Source organism: Vulpes vulpes, chromosome 15 (assembly GCF_048418805.1).
Source record: "Vulpes vulpes isolate BD-2025 chromosome 15, VulVul3, whole genome shotgun sequence".
NCBI lineage: Eukaryota > Metazoa > Chordata > Mammalia > Carnivora > Canidae > Vulpes > Vulpes vulpes.
Window position 1 is genome coordinate 8,200,568 of NC_132794.1, and position 19,970 is coordinate 8,220,537.

The 19,970-nt window shown below is 45.8% G+C and overlaps 1 protein-coding gene across 27 annotated transcripts in view; it reads left to right on the plus strand.

The window, feature by feature from the left end:
* HLCS (holocarboxylase synthetase) overlaps positions 1–19,970 on the plus strand; it is a 223,764-nt gene that overhangs the window by 16,302 nt on the left and 187,492 nt on the right. For 16 of the 27 annotated variants that reach the window (XM_072740720.1, XM_072740724.1, XM_072740727.1 and 13 more), the window contains 2 exons: positions 3,133–3,218; positions 11,286–11,423. Coding sequence is in view for 2 of the 27 variants with exons in the window: in XM_072740715.1 (XP_072596816.1) it covers positions 7,187–7,381; positions 11,286–11,423 (333 nt within the window). In the remaining 25 variants the exon portion in view is untranslated. Of the gene's footprint in view, positions 1–3,132; positions 3,219–7,119; positions 7,382–11,285; positions 11,424–19,970 lie in introns of those variants that run through there. The other 11 variants (XM_072740734.1, XM_072740733.1, XM_072740735.1 and 8 more) reach the window with 7 other exon arrangements.

Consider the following 19,970-nt stretch of genomic DNA (forward strand, 5'->3'; position numbering starts at 1 on the left):
CAGGACGAATTTACAATTTACTAATATTCATCAATAGGATAAATAAATCCTCTCTCTCTGTGTGTCTCTCATGAATAAATAAAATCTTAAAAAAAATAGGATGAGTCCGTAATACAAACATAATCAAATAACAAGGCTCAATAGTGTGTTATAGTTGACATTCTTTTAGAATACTTAAACTTTTATTGTGGCTCATGATGAGCTCATGTCTCTTCATAAATTTAATGCATTTCAATTTGATACTCAACTCAAATTGCCCTAATTTGGCTAGCAGGGGGGCGGCCCTTTGGGTTAGCTCCTGTATCCTTCTGACACCACCCTGTTTTTCTTTGAAGCTTACCTTCTCTCTGGCATGAAGTGTCTTGGCCTATCAGGTATTCCCTAACACCTGCACCAGCCATTTCTCCAAGGATCTCTGTTTTTTGTTTTTTTTTTTTTAATGGAAAAAATAGCAGGCATACAGGATCTGAGCACTCCGGTGCCTTTAAGGGTAAAATTGCTCTGAGGCCATCTTTGTGAACAAAGCTGGAAGAGATTTCTTTTTCTCTTAAAGCCATGAGTTTGCTATTTTCAATAGTTTGAGGTGTTCTGACTTAAAGTTCTTTTGATCTTTTGATTTTATCTCCTTTTCTCTTTTATAAAGTTGCTTTTTGCTTCATTTAAGTCTGATTGCTCTAAGACAATGTATTAATACGAGTATTAAAGCTCATACTGAATCATATACTGAATAGATATCAAGACTTTCTGTACAGTTCCTTTGGTTCTTAGTATTCTAGGAAGGATGTTTAGTAATTCATAATCCCCCCCCACCTCTCTCTTTTAAGCTTTTAAGTAGGCTCTATGCCCAACATGGGGCTTGAACTCCTGGCCTGGAGATCAAGAGTCCCATGCTCCACCAACTGAGCCAGCCAGGTACCCCAGTAATTCATAATCTCTTGCTTAGTGTGGCTCTTTACATATTCATGTGATGGAGAGTTTTGTTCCACTGTTTTCATCCTGCTTTCAGCTGAAGGGTGCTGGTATTCTAATAGCTAACAGTTTCAAGAATTTAAGAATTTAGCAAGCGATCCCCAGCCCCTCCAGATAGTGAAGGAGTGGGGAGGGCAGCCCATCTTGCCATTCTACTTTGAAATCAGCTCAATCTACAACATTCTTTTTAAGTTTCATTTCCTTATCACTGCATCCATGTACTGTCACTTAAAACATAGTTCTAAGATACACGTGTGTGTGTGATCTCCAGCAAATTAACTGGTTCAGCCTATTATTTAATTACAGATAATATTAGAATCAATACACTTTACACAGTTGGTAAATAAATCCAATCTTATAACTTAGATCTTCTTTTGAAATATATGTAGCATTCTTTTATCAACTTAGTATGTTACATATTGTTATATGAAGATTTATAATGAATAAATTCAAATGGTTTTCCCAGTTAGCATTATCTTGACCTACTTACTACCAGTCAATATGTTTGTTTTTACTGTAGGGTGACAGCTTTATTTTGGCATACCATGTAAGTAAGAAATAATGACACATTAAATATAGGCTCTTAAGGTTTTAGTATTTATTTTTAATTTTTTAAAAAGATTTTATTTTTATTTATTCATGAGAGATACAGAGAGAGAGGCAGAGACACAGGCAGAGGGAGAAGCAGGCTCTATGCAGGAAGCCCGATGTGGGACTCGATCCCAGGACTCCAGGATCACGACCTGAGCCCAAATCAGATGCTCAACCACTGAGCCACCCAGGTGTCCCTAATATTTATTTTTTAAAAAATATTTTATTTATTTTATCGAGTAGGGGGAGGGGCAGAGGGAGAGGAAGAAGCAGACTCCCTGTTGAGCAGGGAGCCAGATGCAAGACTCCATCCCCGAAGCCTCTCAGACACCCCTTAATTACAAACTGTGCAGAACTTAGAGTCCTTTTGATAAATGTAAAACTTCCAAAGGCAGTATTACTAGAAAACTAAAGTTTATATAAATAAAATGCAATTGAAATAATAAATTCTCAGCTTCCTTATATAATTAGTTATAAGGAATAATTTATGGAAATGCACAAGGCATTTAATACAAAATTTTCCTATTGGAATGAATGTTCTTAAAAATTGGGATTCCAGGGTAGCTCGGGTGGCTCAGCTGTTTAGCACTGCCTTTGGCCCAGGATGTGATCCTGGGGACCTGGGATCAAGTCCCGAGTCGGGTTCCCTACAGGGAGTCTGCTTCTCCCTCTGCTTGTGTCTCTGCCTTTCTCTGTGGGTCTCTCATGAATAAATACAATCTTAAAAAAAAAATTGGGATTCCAGAATTGATTTTCGACCAAGGTGAGGTGGTGGTTGGTTTGATCCCTACCTTCATGGGGCCTGGCATTTGCTAATCAGTAAGATTTAAAATGACAACTTTTTTCACCCCCTCAGGCCCTGATCACAGACCAAGCCTCAAATTTATTGTTTTGGTGGCAGCTTGTTTCTATCGGTCCACACTGAATATTTTTTGCATTTAAACCAATAATGAAAAGGATTAATGGCTTAAAAGTTTAATTTACTTAATGGTGAACTGCATATGGATAGTCTCCCTGAACTTTCTGGCTAATAAACACACATACTAATAAACACACACACACCATAGAGATTCAGACAAAGAAAAGCTCTTCATGCTACAGCCTTTATCAACAAAAACCTCATGATTTCAATTAAATTTGTATTTAAATCATTTTTATGGAGGATATTTTTTCAAACAGATGGTCATTTTTGAGACCCTGAGATCTCTCAATATCATTTGTTTTCAGCACTCCAACACTGATGTGGAGGGAATAAGTTCTTTTATATAAAGCAGAGACTATGTGATTCATTTGCTAAACGTTAACTGTTTACAGTTAGAGATTTTTAAAATTCAGCATCTACTAAATGCTTCCCACTAGCCTGGGATCGCTTCACAAACTGTCCTACTCAGCTCGGGCCATTTGACTGCATTCAGATTGCTTTCCAGATGCAGACAGAATTACTATAGTCAGCAGGATAGGCTTCCCCTGGGGAGGAAGTTATCTATTTAATTGGGGTGGGGGTGCAGGACAGCTCCTCTGGGTGATACTCTTGGTTAACACTCTGCCTTTTCCCCAAATTATCATTTCCAGGGTATTCTAGAGACTTTGAGTCAGCTTTTCTGGTAGAAAGGCAGGCATGGTGACGAGTTACTGAGTTGGTGTTCAGCCTCTGGCAGGTGAGTGCTACAATTCCTTTCTGTAGTGATATTCTTATAAACGACAGCCTTGCTTTTAAATTCCTAGTCTGTGGTCTATTCCTAGTCTGTTCTCCACAATAATTTGGAATAATCTGCTCAAGAGTCCAGAGCGTGACAGAGGTGGATTTCAATAGTGTTGCTCAAATTTTAATGTTTGTGGATCTCGTGGGGATTTTGTGAAAGCACAGATGGTGCTTCCATGGGTCTGGGGTGGTCTGGGGCTCTGCATTTCTAGTGAGCTCCCAGGTGATGCCAGTGCTGCTGGTCCAGGCACTACACTTTGAGTGGTGAGGGACCATAAGGTGTCAATCAGATATGCACACAGTGAGACCCCCTGATGTCTTATTTTTGCACCCTTCCCCTTTTCCTTTGCTGTCTGGGGATGATGAAGCCAAGCTCCAGCCTTGAGCTGTTATCCTTATTTTACGAGGGATCATAAACAGAGCCTGCCATTTGCCTGTTTAACTTCTCTGACTCCTCTGCCTTCCTTTGCTCCTTCCTGGGCCTGAATGGTAATGGTGCTCTTTGGTCTAAGGGCCAAGAAGGAACCTCACCGACTTCCCAGTTCACGTTTGCCCACTGTGGTCCCTATGCTTTATAACCCACGGCTGTACGTAGAATTGATCCTCACATTTCCCCATGATGTCTTCTGAGACCATGATTTCTTGAAGCATCTAAAGGCAAGCCTGGAAAGTTCTCTTCTGGCTTGCTGGACTTATGGTGTTTGGGAAGGTGGGGTTACAAAGCTCTTAAGGAACTTGGAAAAACGAGAGATGCTTGTGACCTTCAGGTGGAAGAGATGACCTCTTCATACCGAGCAGAGTGGAGAGGCTGTGTTCTTAGGGCCATAATTCAGCAAACCCCAAAAAGGCCATTTGAAGGGTTTGTCCAGTAACATATCAGGGTTTATCACTTTGCAAAGCTTTTTCACTTTCTCATTCCTAACTTGTAAGCCCTGTGTTATCCTGGAGGGGCTAAGGGCTCCCTCAGGGGGACTCATTCATATTTCTTCCTCCAGGGACACAATGACAAAACTTCAGGCCTTGTGACCATGCCAGAAACTTGCTTCCCAACTGTCACTGTCCTGCAGGGAAGGGGAAGATACAGCTTCAGCCTTGCTTATTGGTTACTGTCTTTCTTCTATTTCTGGTCCACTGTGACGCTTATCTTGTTTTTGAATCTGCTTCTTTCTTTTCAGAATTTCTCTCTCCCTCTTATTTATTTTTAAAATTTTATTTATTTATTCATGAGAGACACAGAGAGAGAGGCAGAGATAGGCAGAGGTAGAAGCAGGCTCCCTACAGGAAGCCCGCTGTGGGACTTGATCCCGGAACTTGGGGGATCACGTCCTGAGCCGAAGGCAGATGCTCAACTGCTGAGCCACCCAGGCGTCCCCGGAATCTCTTTTTAAAAATCTGTTGTTGCTGTATGCACTGGGAAAAAGTTCCTATGCCTTCCAACCAAAAATCTGAAGTTGTGAAAGTGGGTTTTCTATACTCCTGTTTTTTTTTTTTTTTATTAAAGATTTTATTTATTTATTCATGAGAGACACAGAGAGAGAGAAAAAAAGGGGGGGGGGAGAGAGAGAGAGGCAGAGACACAGGCAGGAGGAGAAGCAGGCTCCGTGCAGGAAGCCTGATATGGGATTTGATCCTGGGACTCTAGGATCACACCCTGAGCCAAAGGCAGATGCTCAATCACTGAGCCACCAAGGCATCCCCATACTGCTGTTTTAAAGCAGATGAATAGGGGCACCTGGGTGGCATAGTCGGTTAAGCGGCTGCCTTTGGCTCTGGTAGTGATCTCAAGATCTTGAGATCTTGGGATCCAGGGCCTCCTTAGGCTCCCTGCTCAGCAGGGAGTCTGCTTCTCTCTATGCCTCTGCCCCTCCCCCAGCTCATTCTTTCTCTCTCTCAAATAAATCCAATCTTAAAAAAAAAAAAAATAAAAGGCTGATGAATAAATGGTCAGGGCACTTTAAAAATCTACCCTTGGATTAAGTAAGATGTGGGAGTGGTGTACCGGATTGCTGCTGCAGTATTCATTCCACTTATAGCAAAGGCCAGAGTAGGAAGCAACACAGGGAAAATCTTTGCTATGTTTCAGAGTGGCTGGGGGCACTTTTTTTTTCCCCCCCAAACTGCCTTTTATTACTTTTTTTAAGATTTATTTTAGAGAGAGAGCATGTGCAATGAGCTTGTGGGAGATGGGCAGAGGTGGAGGGAGAGAAGAGAATCTCAAGCTGACTCCCTACTGAGTGCAGACCCAGACAGAGGGTTCAATCCCAAGACCCTGAGATCATGACCTGAGCCAAAATCAGGAGTCGGACACTTAATTCACTGAGCTACCCAGGCACCCCGCAAAGTGCCTTTTTACATGACGTTCCATGGGAGAGATCTCTGTCACTCTCAGGAATAATTATGCTTCTCTTAGGGAGCAAGGACACTGACTCATAATTGTTAAGTTTCCCTTTTTCTTCTGGTCTTTGGATGCTCACAAATTGGTGACCCACATGTACGAGAACAGCAGGCAGCCTTTTTCGTGCGGGTCTGCCTTCAACTTTTCAGTCTTTATTTGGAGTCCAGATGTATATATAATCGTTTTTATGAATTAATGTAATCATTTTTGCAAGAAGGCCTAGAAAAATCTAATAAACCAGCCTCACCTTATTTTCCCAACTGGACTGGGTAGATGCTATATGGTAGCTGAATCCCAGTATGGTACTGGTTAATGTACACATATCCACAGCCCCTACTTCAATCTGCCTCCCAGCTCTCCTGAGAAAGGGAGGCAAGATTTTGGCCAAATGGGCCTAACCCCATGGTCTCCAACCTATCAACCTCCTCTTTTTAATGTGTCCTTTCTCCCTTCATCATAACTCCTCCACCCCCAGTGTGGGGTTGGGGGGTAAGAGTGGACGCTAGCTCAGGACTCTCTCCTCACCCCCAACTCAGCCTCCCTCCATTATCACCCGGCCCCTCGGGGAGGCCTCTCTCCTCCCTCCATCCTCACCCCACAACCCCAAGCACAGCCTCCCTCCATCCTCAACCCCATTTTGAAAGGCCTCTCTTCTTCCTCCATCCTCACCCCCTCCAAGAGAGACATCCCTCCATCCTCACCCCCCCAGCTCAGCCTCCCTCCTCCCTCACCCCACAACCCCAAGCATGGCCTCCCTCCATCCTCCCCCCTCCCCCCAGCTCAGCCTCCCTCCTCCCTCCATCCTCACCCCCCTCCGCCCAGTTCAGCCTCCCTCCTCCCTCCATCCTCACCCCACAACTCCAAGCTCAGCCTCCCTCCTCCCTCCATCCTCACCCCCCTCCGCCCAGTTCAGCCTCCCTCCTCCCTCCATCCTCCCCACCTCTGCCCAGTTCAGCCTCCCTCCTCCCTCCATCCTCCCCCCTCCCCCCATCCTCACCCCCCTCCGCCCAGTTCAGCCTCCCTCCTCCCTCCATCCTCCCCCCTCCCCCCAGCTCAGCCTCCCTCCTCCCTCCATCCTCACCCCCTCCGCCCAGCTCAGCCTCCCTCCTCCCTCCATCCTCCCCCCTCCCCCCAGCTCAGCCTCCCTCCTCCCTCCATCCTCACCCCCCTCCGCCCAGTTCAGCCTCCCTCCTCCCTCCATCCTCCCCCCTCCCCCCAGCTCAGCCTCCCTCCTCCCTCCATCCTCACCCCCCTCCGCCCAGCTCAGCCTCCCTCCTCCCTCCATCCTCACCCCACAACTCCAAGCACGGCCTCCCTCCATCCTCCTCCCCCCCCCCCCCCCCCCCGCGAGGCCTCCCTCCCTTCCTCCCTCCCTCCCCCCTCCCCTCCGCGGCCCGCGCGGCCTCACCCCTATGGCGCGGCCTCTTCCGGCCGGCGGGAGGGCGGGCGGCGGGGCGGGGCGGGGCCGGGCGGGAGGGGCGAGCCGGTGGAGCGAGCGTCCCGGGCTGGCGCCCCGCCGCCGGCCGGCCATGCTCATCACGCTGTGCTACCTGTACCTGTGGGCGCGCTGGGGGCGCCGGCCGGCCGCGCTCGTGCGCGCCACGGTGCAGCGGCTGCGCGCCTCCCGCTGCTCCTTCACCTTCTGCGGCGCCGCGGCGCGGCCCCGGGACGCCCGCGTGTGTCTGAGCCGCGGCGGCCGCGTCTTCTGCGTCGGGGAGAGCCAGGTGGGCGGGCGCGGGGCCGGAGTGGGGGGCGGCGAGGGGGCGGGGCCTCGGCGCGCGGGGGCGGGGCCTCGGCGCGCGGGGGCGGGGCCTCGGCGCGCGGGGGCGGGGGCCTCGGCGCGCGGGGGCGGGGCCTCGGCGGGCAGCGGGCCGGAAGCTGCCGCGGGCTCAGCGCTGCTCTCCGGGCGGTGCGGGCGGTGCGGGCGGTGCGGGCGGTGCGGGCGGTGCGGGCGGTGCGGGCGGTGCGAGCCCGGGGGCCGCGGACTCGGGGTTCGGGGGGCCGGGGTCGGGGCTCCTCTGCGCGGACCTGCGGGGAGCAGGCGTGCGGGCGGAGCGCCCGGGGAGGCCCGCCTGGCCCCCGCCTTTCCAGGTCAGGCGGTCCGCGCTGCCCACCTGCAGCGTCCTGCGACCTCCTCTGCCCTGCGGGCCGGAGTTGGGCTGAACCTGCCTTCGCAGGAGGACGGCAGATCCTCAGCCGCTGTCGCTGATCTCCGAGGCCACAGAAACGGCCCGGTCGCTGGCGGGTTTTACTAACCAGCCCCACACATTGTCTTGGCACCTCTTTTATTTCGGTTTGCACGTAGGCTTTAATTGTTTTGACCCAGTGCTTGGCCGGATAGCTGCGCGCTGAGCAGGCTCTTCCCCCTGCCGGCCCTGGGGTCTGCGCAAATCCCCCTTCTGTAAAGGGGGCAACACTTCTGTGCGCTCAGCAGTTGGACGTGGACCTGACTTCAGTGCGGTTCTGCGCACATTTCCCATCACTAACACTTCCCATTAATATTTAAGAGTGTTTGCTTTTTTAAAAAGATATTTTTTATTTATTCACGAGAGACAGAGACACAGGCAGAGGGAGAAGCAGGCTCCATGCAGGGAGCCCGACGTGGGACTCGACCCCGGGTCTCCAGGATCATGACCTGGGCCGAAGGCAGGGGCTAAACTGCTGAGCCACCCAGGGATCCCCCAATAGTGTCTGCTTTTAATCGGTTTGTTTCCCTTTCCTCTTCCTTCCGAAAAGTTGGCTCACTTTTAGCATCGAAGTAAGATTTTCTTTGTGTGGGAAGCCATAACACCCACGTGGGAATTAAAATCTTATCTTAGGTTTGAATACTTTGTTTATGCCTAAGTATGAAATTATACCCAGCTTCTAGCAAATCAAAAATACCCTTCCTTGTTAGTATACTATGGCACACAGAAAATGAGATGAGTAACTCTTCTAGTCCTGAGAGAGTGCTTAGTTAGTACCACCTAGATGCAGGATGGGGAGACATTCATTCCACCTGAGAGCCTAATTAATTAATTAGGGCTTAATTCTCTCAAGGAACCTGGATGGAAAGAACAAAATAAGGAAAAATTGAGAGGGTGCATTTTTCTATTGCAGTGGTTTCCTTTTTTTTTTTTTTTTAATTTTTATTTATTTATGATAGACACACAGAGAGAGAGAGAGAGAGGCAGAGACATAGGCAGAGGGAGAAGCAGGCTCCATGCACCAGGAGCCTGATGTGGGATTCGATCCCGGGTCTCCAGGATCGCGCCCTGGGCCAAAGGCAAGCGCCAAACCACTGCGCCACCCAGGGATCCCTATTGCAGTGGTTTCCAATCAGGATTCATTTACTTAAATAACCATTAAGATTTCAATTAGAGTAAACATTTTGGACATTCACCCTATGTCAGATGCTCAGATATCATCATCTCAAGGAGATGTTCCTCGTTCTTCAGACTAGAGGGGACGGAGCCGGTGCTGTGCCCACATAAACTTTATTTTTTTTTTCCACCTAAACTTTAAATCACCCTTCATATTTCCAGTTTTTATCTTTATCTCCCTAGGAATTGGGTCTGTTTAGCTTAGCAGCTTGCCTTGGGAATAGTCACTTAGCATTTCAGTGAATGAAGGAGTGGTTAGTGGTTGTTGGGTTTTAGCGCCGATGTTTAAGGCCTGTAATTGGAAAACTTGACTTTTTGTGGTTAGCTACTGTTCATTTCAGTTGTAAAATATGGTAGGGCTACTGATTTGGTTGGCTAGGTACCTTGGCAGTCCACCTGGGCTGAAGTTAACTTTACAGAAATGAATCTTAGGTCTCCTGTTGTCTTCTTAACATCACATATTTAGACTTGGGTGCATAGAATTTGTATGTTTATATAATTGAAGCTCCCGCAGAAATTGATAACTAGAATCAAAGAGTTTATACAAACTGGAAATTTAAGGATGTTTTGTTTAATATACACACATTCCGTGTTTGAGTAACGTGGACAGTCTGTTTTTTGTTAACTTAAAAAATTTTTCTTTTTAAGAATTTATTCATTTATTCATGAGAGACACACACACAGAGAGGCAGAGTCATAGGCAGAGGGAGAAGCAGGCTCCCTGCGAGGATCCTGATGTGGCACTGGATCTGGGACCATGGGATCACGCCCTGAGCCAAAGGCAGAGGCTCAACCACTGAGCCACCCAGGTGCCCTTTGTTGTTAACTTCTGTATTGATAATTATGTTTACCCACAGAGTTTTTTCTCCCCCCAATTTTTTTTTTTAAGATTTTATTTACTCATTCATGAGAAACACAAAGGAGAGAGAGAGAGAGGCAGAGACACAGGCAGAAGGAGAAGCAGACTCCACGCAGGGAGCCCCACGTGGGACTCGATCCTGGGTCTCCAGGATCAGGCCCTGGACTGCAGGCGGCGCTAAACCGCTGAGCCACCTGGGCTGCCCCTCCCCCCAATTTTTATTCACTAATTTGTTCAGTAGATTTTTATCAATATTCTACTATGAGCCAGGTTACTAGGCCAGGTGGAAACGCTTTTTGATCCTCCCAGCAAGGGCAGATTTGAACTGGTAAGCAGTGGGTGGAGCCTGACCTTTTTTTTTGGGGGGGGGGGTAGTGGTAGGGCTCATCCCTTGCAGCCTTAGATTTCAGCTTTTCTGCTCTTGATATCCCTTTATTAGTGGGTTAAAGCCTTTTCAAATTTATTTGCTACCTTTTTAGAGAGATTTCAGGAGGGAGAGCACAGATAAACGACATATCCAATCTGATAACCGATGTTGATGCTATCTATAATCCCTAGAGGAAATGGAAGACTTCTTCAGGCTCCTGTTAATAATGCACTTCTTTTACCAGCTTGCACTTCTGAGCCTCCGCACCTTTAAATGTGCTTCGGAGTTGTGATTTGGAAAGCTCCTCATGCCTTAAGCAGTCAGGCATGGTGGGGGTGAGCCCAGCTTCACAATTAATGGTGGATCACAAATATCTATAGATGTTAAAGTCACAAGTCGTAGAAGGGATGCTGCAGGTGTTTAAATAGTCACAATTCGGGGATCCCTGGGTGGTTCAGTGGTTTAGCGCCTGCCTTCGGTCCAGGGCGTGATCCTGGAGTCCTGGCATCGAGTCCAGCATCGGGCTCCCTGCGTGGAGCCTGCTTCTCCCTCTGCCTGTGTCTCTGCCTCTCTTTCTCTGTGTCTCTCATGAATAAATAAATAAAATCTTAAAAAAAATAAATAGTTACAATTCAGTAAGAGATGCAGGGTTAATGTGGTGTATAGGAGACCACCTGAGAACCTTATTTAGATCCCGTCTGGAATTACAGAGAGAAGGTCCTGGTTGTTGATATAAGTGGCAATTGTGGTTTGAAGTGATATTAAATAATCTTTTTTTTAAATAAAAATTTATTAAAAAAAAAAAAAGGGATCCCTGGGTGGCGCAGCGGTTTGGCGCCTGCCTTTGGCCCAGGGCGCGATCTTGGAGACCCGGGATCGAATCCCACGTCGGGCTCCCGGTGCATGGAGCCTGCTTCTCCCTCTGCCTATGTCTCTGCCTCTCTCTCTCTCTCTCTCTCTGTGTGTGTGACTATCATAAATAAATAAAAATTCATAAAAAAAAAAAATCTTTTTTTGTGTGTTTCTTTCCCTCTGTCCAGTCCATCGATGACTTGAACAAGTGGGCCCTGTTTATTGTCTCTCCATTTATACTGGAAGCGGAACACATAGCATTTGTGACAGAGAGCATTTGGGTGCAAGGTGAGAGTTTACAGAGACCATCTTCCTCTTCAGAAACCGTGAGTAACATGTTTTTTGTTGTTTTTTTAATCAAAGAAACTCTTTATTTTAGATTTTATTTGTTTATTCATGAGAGACACAGTGAGAGAGAGAGAGAGGCAGAGACATTAGGCAGAGGGAGAAGCAGGTTTCCTGTGGGGAGCCTGATGTGGGACTTGATCCCAGGACCCCAGGATCACACCCTGAGCCCAAGGCAGACTCTCAACCACTGAGTGACCCTAGCAAACTATGTCTTAACCAAAAGTAAATTTGATTTCTCCCTTGTTCTTTCCTAGCCTTTGTGACTCCCTTTCTTTTATGGATGTTTTGGGTTAAAGAAAAACATATTACTAAAATTATTTTCATCTGTTTCTTTTTATTTTGTAGTGTGGCTGCTAGAAAAACTGCCTGGGTGGCTTATGTTACGTTTTCATCGGGCAGCGCTGCTTGCTGCTCAAGGGACATCCAATCCGTCCTCCACTTCCTTCAAATTGGCCAAAGTGGTTAATTTATATCACCCTGTCCTTCCTAGATATCTCTCCTGGATATCCTCCTAGATATCCTCTCCTTTTTATCTCTAAAAACACCTCAAACCTGATAACCTGTCCCAAAGTAGTTGTTTCTATTTCTCTGTTGGAAAAAAAGGATAGTCTCAGGAACATCCCAACCTGTTCTTCTTCTCACCTCCTGCCTCCTTCCTGCGATGAAGGTCCAAATTCTACAGAGCGCCCCCTCCCCAGGTGTCTGAGCTTCATTTCCGTTCCTCATTTCGTGATCAGCTTTAGACCATGAAAGTGTCATCCTGTCTTGTGTCTGTGGGTTTTCCTCTTGATGGCCAGAGTTCTCTTTCTAGATACAAATCCAGGGAAGCAGGCTCTTGCTCAAGCTTCACTGGATGCTTTTCACCAGACACAGTCATGCCCTTAGGCTCATGGAAGTCTGGCCCTAAGCCACCGTTGTGGGTTTCTTACCCTTGGCTTCTGTGATGAGTCCTTGCCTTGCTGCCTTCGCTTGGCCACAGGGCCACCATGTGATTCCTCCTCCTGCTGCATAATCCAGTAGGGGTTTTACTGATGCTCACCACAGTCACTGGACTTGTATTTTACAAACACCATCTTTAAGACATTTTATTGGGATGAAAGAAGAGGAAGAGAGGAGGAAGACTAGAAGTAATGGACTAGAATTCAAAGTGGACTGAAATAAGGACCACAAGATAGGGGCCTAGGGTTTGGTGGGTGTCCTGAGAGCTCTCAGTGCACGGGGACACCCCATTTCCTCCTGCAGGCCCCTGATGTTTTATCCAGCTTTCTATAGACTTAGCATAATAATAATGCCATTTATCCAGCCCCTGCTAGGCATTTTACATACGTTGCTCCAAAGCTTACAATTTTGTATGATATTATTCTTGTTATTTTAAAGAGAAGAAAACCAAAGCCCTAAGGTTAAAGGGCATTTCTAAAGCCACCAGCAGCCAAGTGACAGATAAAGCTTTAAGCAGTGTTTGTACTCTTTTTAGTAGCCAGAGGAATGGGTTAGTAGTTTTAAAGAGATCTAGATATTGCCGTTTCTTAGTCGTAATAGCAAAGCATATATTAACCTGAGGCCAATCCAGCAATGCTTCTAGCTCTTTCTCTGTTTGGTAGAAAGATGCTTACTGATGATATGAAGGGTTTTTTTTGGCGAACTCAAGTGTAATTTTTTTTTTTAAGTGTAATTTTTATATGCAGAAATGATTATTCAGGAACTTTCTTTTTGTTTAAAACAATGATTTTATTTTATTTTTTTAAAGATTTTATTTATTTATTTATTTATTTATTTATTTATTTATTTATTCATTCATTCATTCATGAGAGACACAGAGAGAGGCAGAGACACAGGCAGAGGGAGAAGCAGGCTCCACGCAGAGAGCCCAACATGGGACTCGATCCCTGGTCCCCAGGATCACACCCTGAGCTGAGGGCGGCGCTAAACCGCTGAGCCACCCGAGGTGCCCTAAAACGATGATTTTCAGTGTCTTAAAATTACAAATTAAATAGTCAATTAGGTTGAATCGTGAAATTGCCAACTCTTGGCTTTTTAAAATTTTAATACATGAAGAGTCCATTCATGGTAACCTAATTGTTCTAATTTGGGCTTTTAAGTCCTAATTTACCATTCTTAGAGCAAAAATTTGTGATCACTTCTAATGCAATTTCTGAATAATATTTATCTTGTTTACAAGCTCAAATATCTTAAAACATTGTGTTTTATTTTTGGACCCTAGCTGCACAGACTTGGATTAATCCTAATCCTTGAGCAAAATGTATTCTCATCATTGGCTCATGCATGGCCCTCGTTCACTGATGAATTTGAAATTATATAATAAATACCCACGAATTCACCACTGAGTATGGAAATGGAACATGTACCTATGTGATCCCCCAGAGTCTTTCCATTCATTCTGCCTCCCCTTCCTCCATTATCTCCCTCCCCAAACTAGTTTCTTTTTAGGTATGTAAGTCATCTGCGTGAGCAAATAAGCATCTTTCTGAACACTTACGTAATTCTTATAAATCACTGAACTTAGAGTAAGCTTGATGTTTTCTTATATATGCTAATATTGCATGTATATTTAATATGTTTCAACCTAAAATCAAGGCCAAAATTTCTAAAACATTGCCATTAACATAAAATATGCACAGATTCCTTTTTATTTTTTTATTTTTATTTTTTCAGATTCCTTTTAAAAAATTTTTTTATTTATTTATTCATGAGAGACACACAGAGAGGGAGAGAGGCAGAGACACGGGCAGAGGGAGAAGCAGGCTCCATGCAGGGAGCCCGATGTGGGACTTGATCCCAGGCCTCCAGGATCACACCCTGGGCTTAAGGCAGGCGCTCAAATACTGAGCCACCCAGGGATTCCCTGCACAGATTCCTTCTTAACCCAAATATATAACTGCTGTGCTCTTGATGTCCTAGATCACTGTTCCTTAATTGTATGTCTTTATGGGGCTAGAAGAGGTAGGGCATCTGAAGGAACATAGTTACTGTGTTATGCAGGCTACAGGCTAAGCTACTGTAACCGATCCAGCACTGCAGGACAGCAAACAAGCTAGAAGTTTCTATGTCTCTCAGGAGGTGCTCTGTAAGGCCATCCAGGGACCCAGTTCCCTTCTATCATATTCCTCTGTCATCTCCCCTCTGCCAGCCTCCTTCACTAGCTTGGTAAAGGCTGAGTGGGACTACCCCTTGCCACTGTTGTCCATCTCATGCACATTCTAGCCCTCAGGCTGGGGGAAGGGAGAGGGTGGGGGCCAGCAAGCTTCCTCTTTAAAAACTCTGAGCCAGAAATTTCATGGGCCACTTCTGCTCCTGTCCTGTTTGCTACAGGGCAGGCTGAGAACCACAGACCTAACTAGACAGCCATGGGTTGAAGGGAAGAAAGAAAGACTAGATATTGGGAGATAATTAGCATTTCTCACAGTTATTTCATTTAACATATGTCCTAGTGAAGGTTTCATTAAGATCTGGCATAGTAGCAACAACTTCTTTATTAATTTTCTGAGGTAGAAAGATGCTTACCTACTGAAGAAGACAGCTATTGTCCAGTTAATTTATTTTATTTATGATCAGAGGGTTTGGTAGGTCTTGGCAACCAGGAGCCAGGGACATCCAGAGCTATTTTTTTTGACCATTCTGGGTATTACACCACACTCCACTTAAAAGTTGGGCCTTAAATCTTGAAAAGGAGTTGATCTTGGGCACCTGGCTGGCTTAGTTAGTAGAGTGTGCAAGTCTTGATCTCAGTGTTGTGAGTTCAAGCCCCGCGTTGGGCACAGAACCTACTTTAAAAAAAGGAATTGATCTCCTAGCCTGCTGTCTCCTCACAAACTCTGCAGTTCTCATTTGGGTTGATTGCTTAATGGAATTTTGCATATTGGAGGGCTTTTATGAATATGTATTTTGCAATTAATTCTAAAGTCATTGGAGTTTAACAGGACCCTAAGATATTAAATTGGAAATGCATATGTAAGAAAGATTTTTTTTTTTAAGATTTTATTTATTAGAGAGAGCACAAGAAGATGCATGGGGGGTGGGGCAGAGGGAGAGGGAGAAGCAGACTCCCTGCTGAGCAGAGAGCCTGATGCAGGGCTCAGTCCTAGGACCCTGGCATCTTGACCTCATTCTACAGACCCCAACAACAAATAAATGAATCTTAATTCAGTTTTGTTTTATTTTATTCATTTATTTTTTAAAAGATTTTATTTATTTATTCTCACACAAAGAGGGAGAGAGAGGCAGAGACACAGGCAGAGGGAGAAGCATGCTCCATGCAGGGAGCCCAACGTAGGACTCGATCCCAGGTCTCCAGGATCAGGCCCTGGGCTGAAGGCGGCGCTAAACCGCTGAGCCACCCGGGCTGCCCTTAATTCAGTTTTACACAAAAAATAGCATTTATACATTCATCTTTTCACTAATTCATTAACATATTTATTGAACATCTACTGTGTTCCAATTTATTTTGCCTGGTGCCATAACAAATACTGATGGAACATGGTCAGTTCAGCTTAATTTTCAATATCTTCTGTAATGATATTAGTAGTCCTGTTTAGTAAGAATTGAGGACCCAAAAGTCATACATAATTCTTTTGTTGCCACAAATTCACTTATGTTCCTGTACTCAATATCAAGGCATTCATTTATTCATCCGGGGTTCATTAAGTGTCAGATTGTATGCCAGAGAGTTATGTGTCCTATGGAGATGAAAGATGTATTCAGAAATAACGGTCCTCATCAACTTAAGGAGCTCACAGTGTGGGAGGGAAAACTGCTAAGTATATGAACAATTGAAATTCACTGTGATTGGGGTACCTGGGTGACTCAGTCGGTTAAGTGTCTGCCTTCAGCACAGGTCATGATCCTGGGGTCTTGGGATGGAGCCCCACATCAGGTTTCCTGCTCAGTGGGGAGTTTGGTTCTTCCTCTTCCTCTGCCCCTCCCCCCTGCTTATGCTTTCTCATTCTGTCAAAGAAATAAAATTGTTGGGATCCCTGGGTGGTGCAGCGGTTGGGCGCCTGCCTTTGGCCCAGGGCGCGATCCTGGAGACCCGGGATCGAGTCCCACGTCAGGCTCCCGGTGCATGGAGCCTGCTTCTCTTCCTCTGCCTGTGTCTCTGCCTCTCACTCTCTCTGTGACTATCATAAATAAATAAAAATTAAAAAAAAAAGAAATAAAATTGTTAAAAAAATATATAGTTCACCATGATAAGTGCAATGGGAGGGCATGTGTGGGGGGGTGAGGGCAACCTATCTAATAGGTCAGGAAGGACTTTCCAGGGGAGATAATATCTGAGTTTTAATATATATATATATGTATGTGTATATATATATGTGTGTGTATATATATATATATATATATATATATATATATATATATATTTTAAAGATTTTATTTGTTCATGAGAGACATAGAGAGAGAGAGGCAGAGACACAGGCAGAGGGAGAAGCAGGCTCCATGCAGGAAGCCCGACGTGGGACCCGATCCCGGGTCTCCAGGATCACGCCCTGGGCCAAAGGCAGGCACCAAACCTCTGAGCCACCCGGGGATCCCTGAGTTTTAATATTTTATTTATTATTCACGAGAGACACAGAGAGGCAGAGACACAGGTAGAGGGAGAAGCAGGCTCCATGCAGAGAGCCTGATGTGGGACTTGATCCCAGGACCCCGGGATCATGCCCTGAGTCTAAGGCAGGTGCTCAACCACTGAGCCACCCAGATGCCCTAGCAGGCAGCTCTTTATGCTGGGGTTGTGAGTTTGAGCCCCACATTGGGTGTAGAGATTACTTAAAAATAAAATCTTAAAAAAAAAAAATTACCAAGCAGGTTCTCTCATCAGTCATAGAGTAGAGAAGCTTGCAGACCAAGTTAGGATATATGAATCACACAGTTATGAAATAATTTCAAAGCATGCAGCAAGAAAGATCTGGGGTTAGCTCACACTTAGGATTAGGTGCCTGCAGAGTGGAAGGACTACACACCTGAATCCTGGGCTCTGCAGTGTTTACACATCCTGCTTTCCTGCTTCCTCGCTGTATCAGCCTATCAGCCTTCCTTGCCAAGGGTGTGGTTACAAGGGCCATAGATGAGGTTAAGCGGTGGGGGGAGCGTGGCGGGGGGGCGCTTCAGCAGTTGGAGGGTGCGACTAGCACACACTTGTTCTGTTGGGGAGACTGAGAACATGCAGCTGGAAGAGCTGTGTGCCAGCTGCACTTTTCATCAGTTTCCAGGCAGACCATTGTGGGGCCCTCATGAGTGGCTGATTTAGGGATGATAGAATTGTCAACCTGGAGGTGGCATGATTTGTGTCTTATTAATATTTAGAATTGGGACACCTGGGTGGCTCAGCGGTTTGGTGCCTACCTTTGGCCTGGGGCGTGGTCCTGGAGTCCCAGGATCGAGTCCCATGTCCAGCTCCCTGCATGGAGCCTGCTTCTCCCTCTGCCTGTGTCTCTGCCTCTCTCTCTCTCTCTCTCTGTGTCTCTCATGAATAAGTAAATAAAATCTTAAAAAAAAAAAAAAAAAAAAAAGGAAAGGACAAAAGAGATTATTATCCCTGGTCAGAAGGTCATGGACAGACCAAGTAAATCCTAAATATTTTTTTAAAGGTTTTTTATTTATGTATTTATTCATGAGAGATACAGAGAAAGAGGCAGAGACACAGGCAGAGGGAGAAGCAGGCTCCATGCAGGGAGCTGGACATGGGACTCGATCCTGGGTCTTCAGGATCACGCCCTGGGCTGAAGGCAGGTGCTAAACCGCTGAACCACCCAGGGATCCTCTCCTTTCCTTTTTATCTGTGTTTATGACACATATGTTCCATTGATTTCATCTGCCTTTAGCATGTCTTATAAGTTACTGGCTTGGTGTGTGTTTCATTCATGCTGTGTGTTTTTCTTGTTCTCTATGTAGCAGAGCTGAACATTCATCAGGAGTGCAAATGCACGTAATACACAGATCACAAAAGGTTTATATGCACTCACTGGGCCCAGTTGAGGCACCGTAGCCTCACGGAACAGAATTGAACTGTCCATGCCAAGCCCTGCTCACACTGAGACTGAGCAAAATAAATGATCAGTGTATGTCACTAAATTTTGGGGTGGTTTGTGCAGTGGGTCACAAGAATACTTGGGATGTCTTTTATTTTTAATTAAAAAAATTTTTAAAAAAGATTTTATGTATTCATGAGAGACATAGAGATAGGCAGAGACATAGGAGGAGGGAGAAATAGGCTTCCTATGGTGAACCTGATGTGAAACTCGATCCCAAGATTCTGGGATCAGGACCTGAGCCAAAGGCAGACTCTCAACCGCTAAGCCACCCAGGTGCCCCTTGGGAGGTGTTTTAAAATTTCTGCTCTTGGGGGATCCCTGGGTGGCTCAGGGGTTTGGCTCCTGCCTTCGGCCCAGGGCCTGATCCTGGAGTCCTGGGATCAAGTCCTGCATTGGGCTCCCTCCGTGGAGCCTGCTTCTGCCTGTGTCTCTGCCCCTCTCTCTCTGTGTCTCTCATGAATAAATAAAGCCTTTTTAAAAAATAAAATAAAATAAAATTTCTGCTCTTTGGGACGCCTGGGTGGCTCAGCGGTTGAGAGTCTGCCTTCGGCCCAGGACATGATCCTGGAGTCCCAGGATCGAGTCCTGCATCGGGCTCCCTGTGTGGAGCCTGCTTCTCCCTCTGCCTGTGTCTCTGCCCCTCTCTCTCTTTCTCTCTCTGTGTCTTTCATGAATAAATAAATAAAATCTTTAAACAACAACAACAACAACAACAAAAACGTCTGCTCTTTCTCAGCTTACCAGCATCAGTGGGATGGGCATGTGATGTGAGCAATAGTGGCTGCAATGCTAAGGCAGTATACCTTGGACAGTGTGGACACCTCCAGGACATAAGTAATATCAAAAGGGTGTGACAACAGGGTACTTCTATTATTTTCTGCCTGACTAACTCTCAGGTATTCAGAAAATTAAGGTCTCTAGACCCCCCATTTCCTTGAGTGTCTGGTCAGCCGTGTTTTTGCAGTACAACTTGGTTTCACCCGTCAGCTTATCATGTCCGCTCTTGCTTGCCATGCAGTTGTGACATCCTTTATGCTGTCCCTTGATTTTCCAACACCCTTCTCCTAACAGTACCATAGGGCATATTTCCAAGAAATAGAGCGCCAGAATGAAGTTTGTAGTCGTCCTTTGTCCTTTGGGTTTCCAAACCTGAAGGCCACCAGGATAACCACACATCAGAAGCAACCTCCTACCTTTGTTCTCTGAGCTTCCCATCTTCCCATCTCTGCATGTCTCCTTCCTCTCAGTTTATTACTAGAAACTTTAAAACCTAACATGTAATTAAGTTGGTTTGGAAGAAAGGAACAAGAGCCAGATATGTTAGTGCCATCAGGTATCTGACTCTGCAGAACTGATGGTCTTCGTTTAGACCGAAGTTGTGTTATTCTGGGTTTTTGGTGGAGCCAGCCTAGCAGGGCACGGATGTGGGTGTGTGCACATACAGGTACCTGTGTACAGTTACATATATGCGTGAGG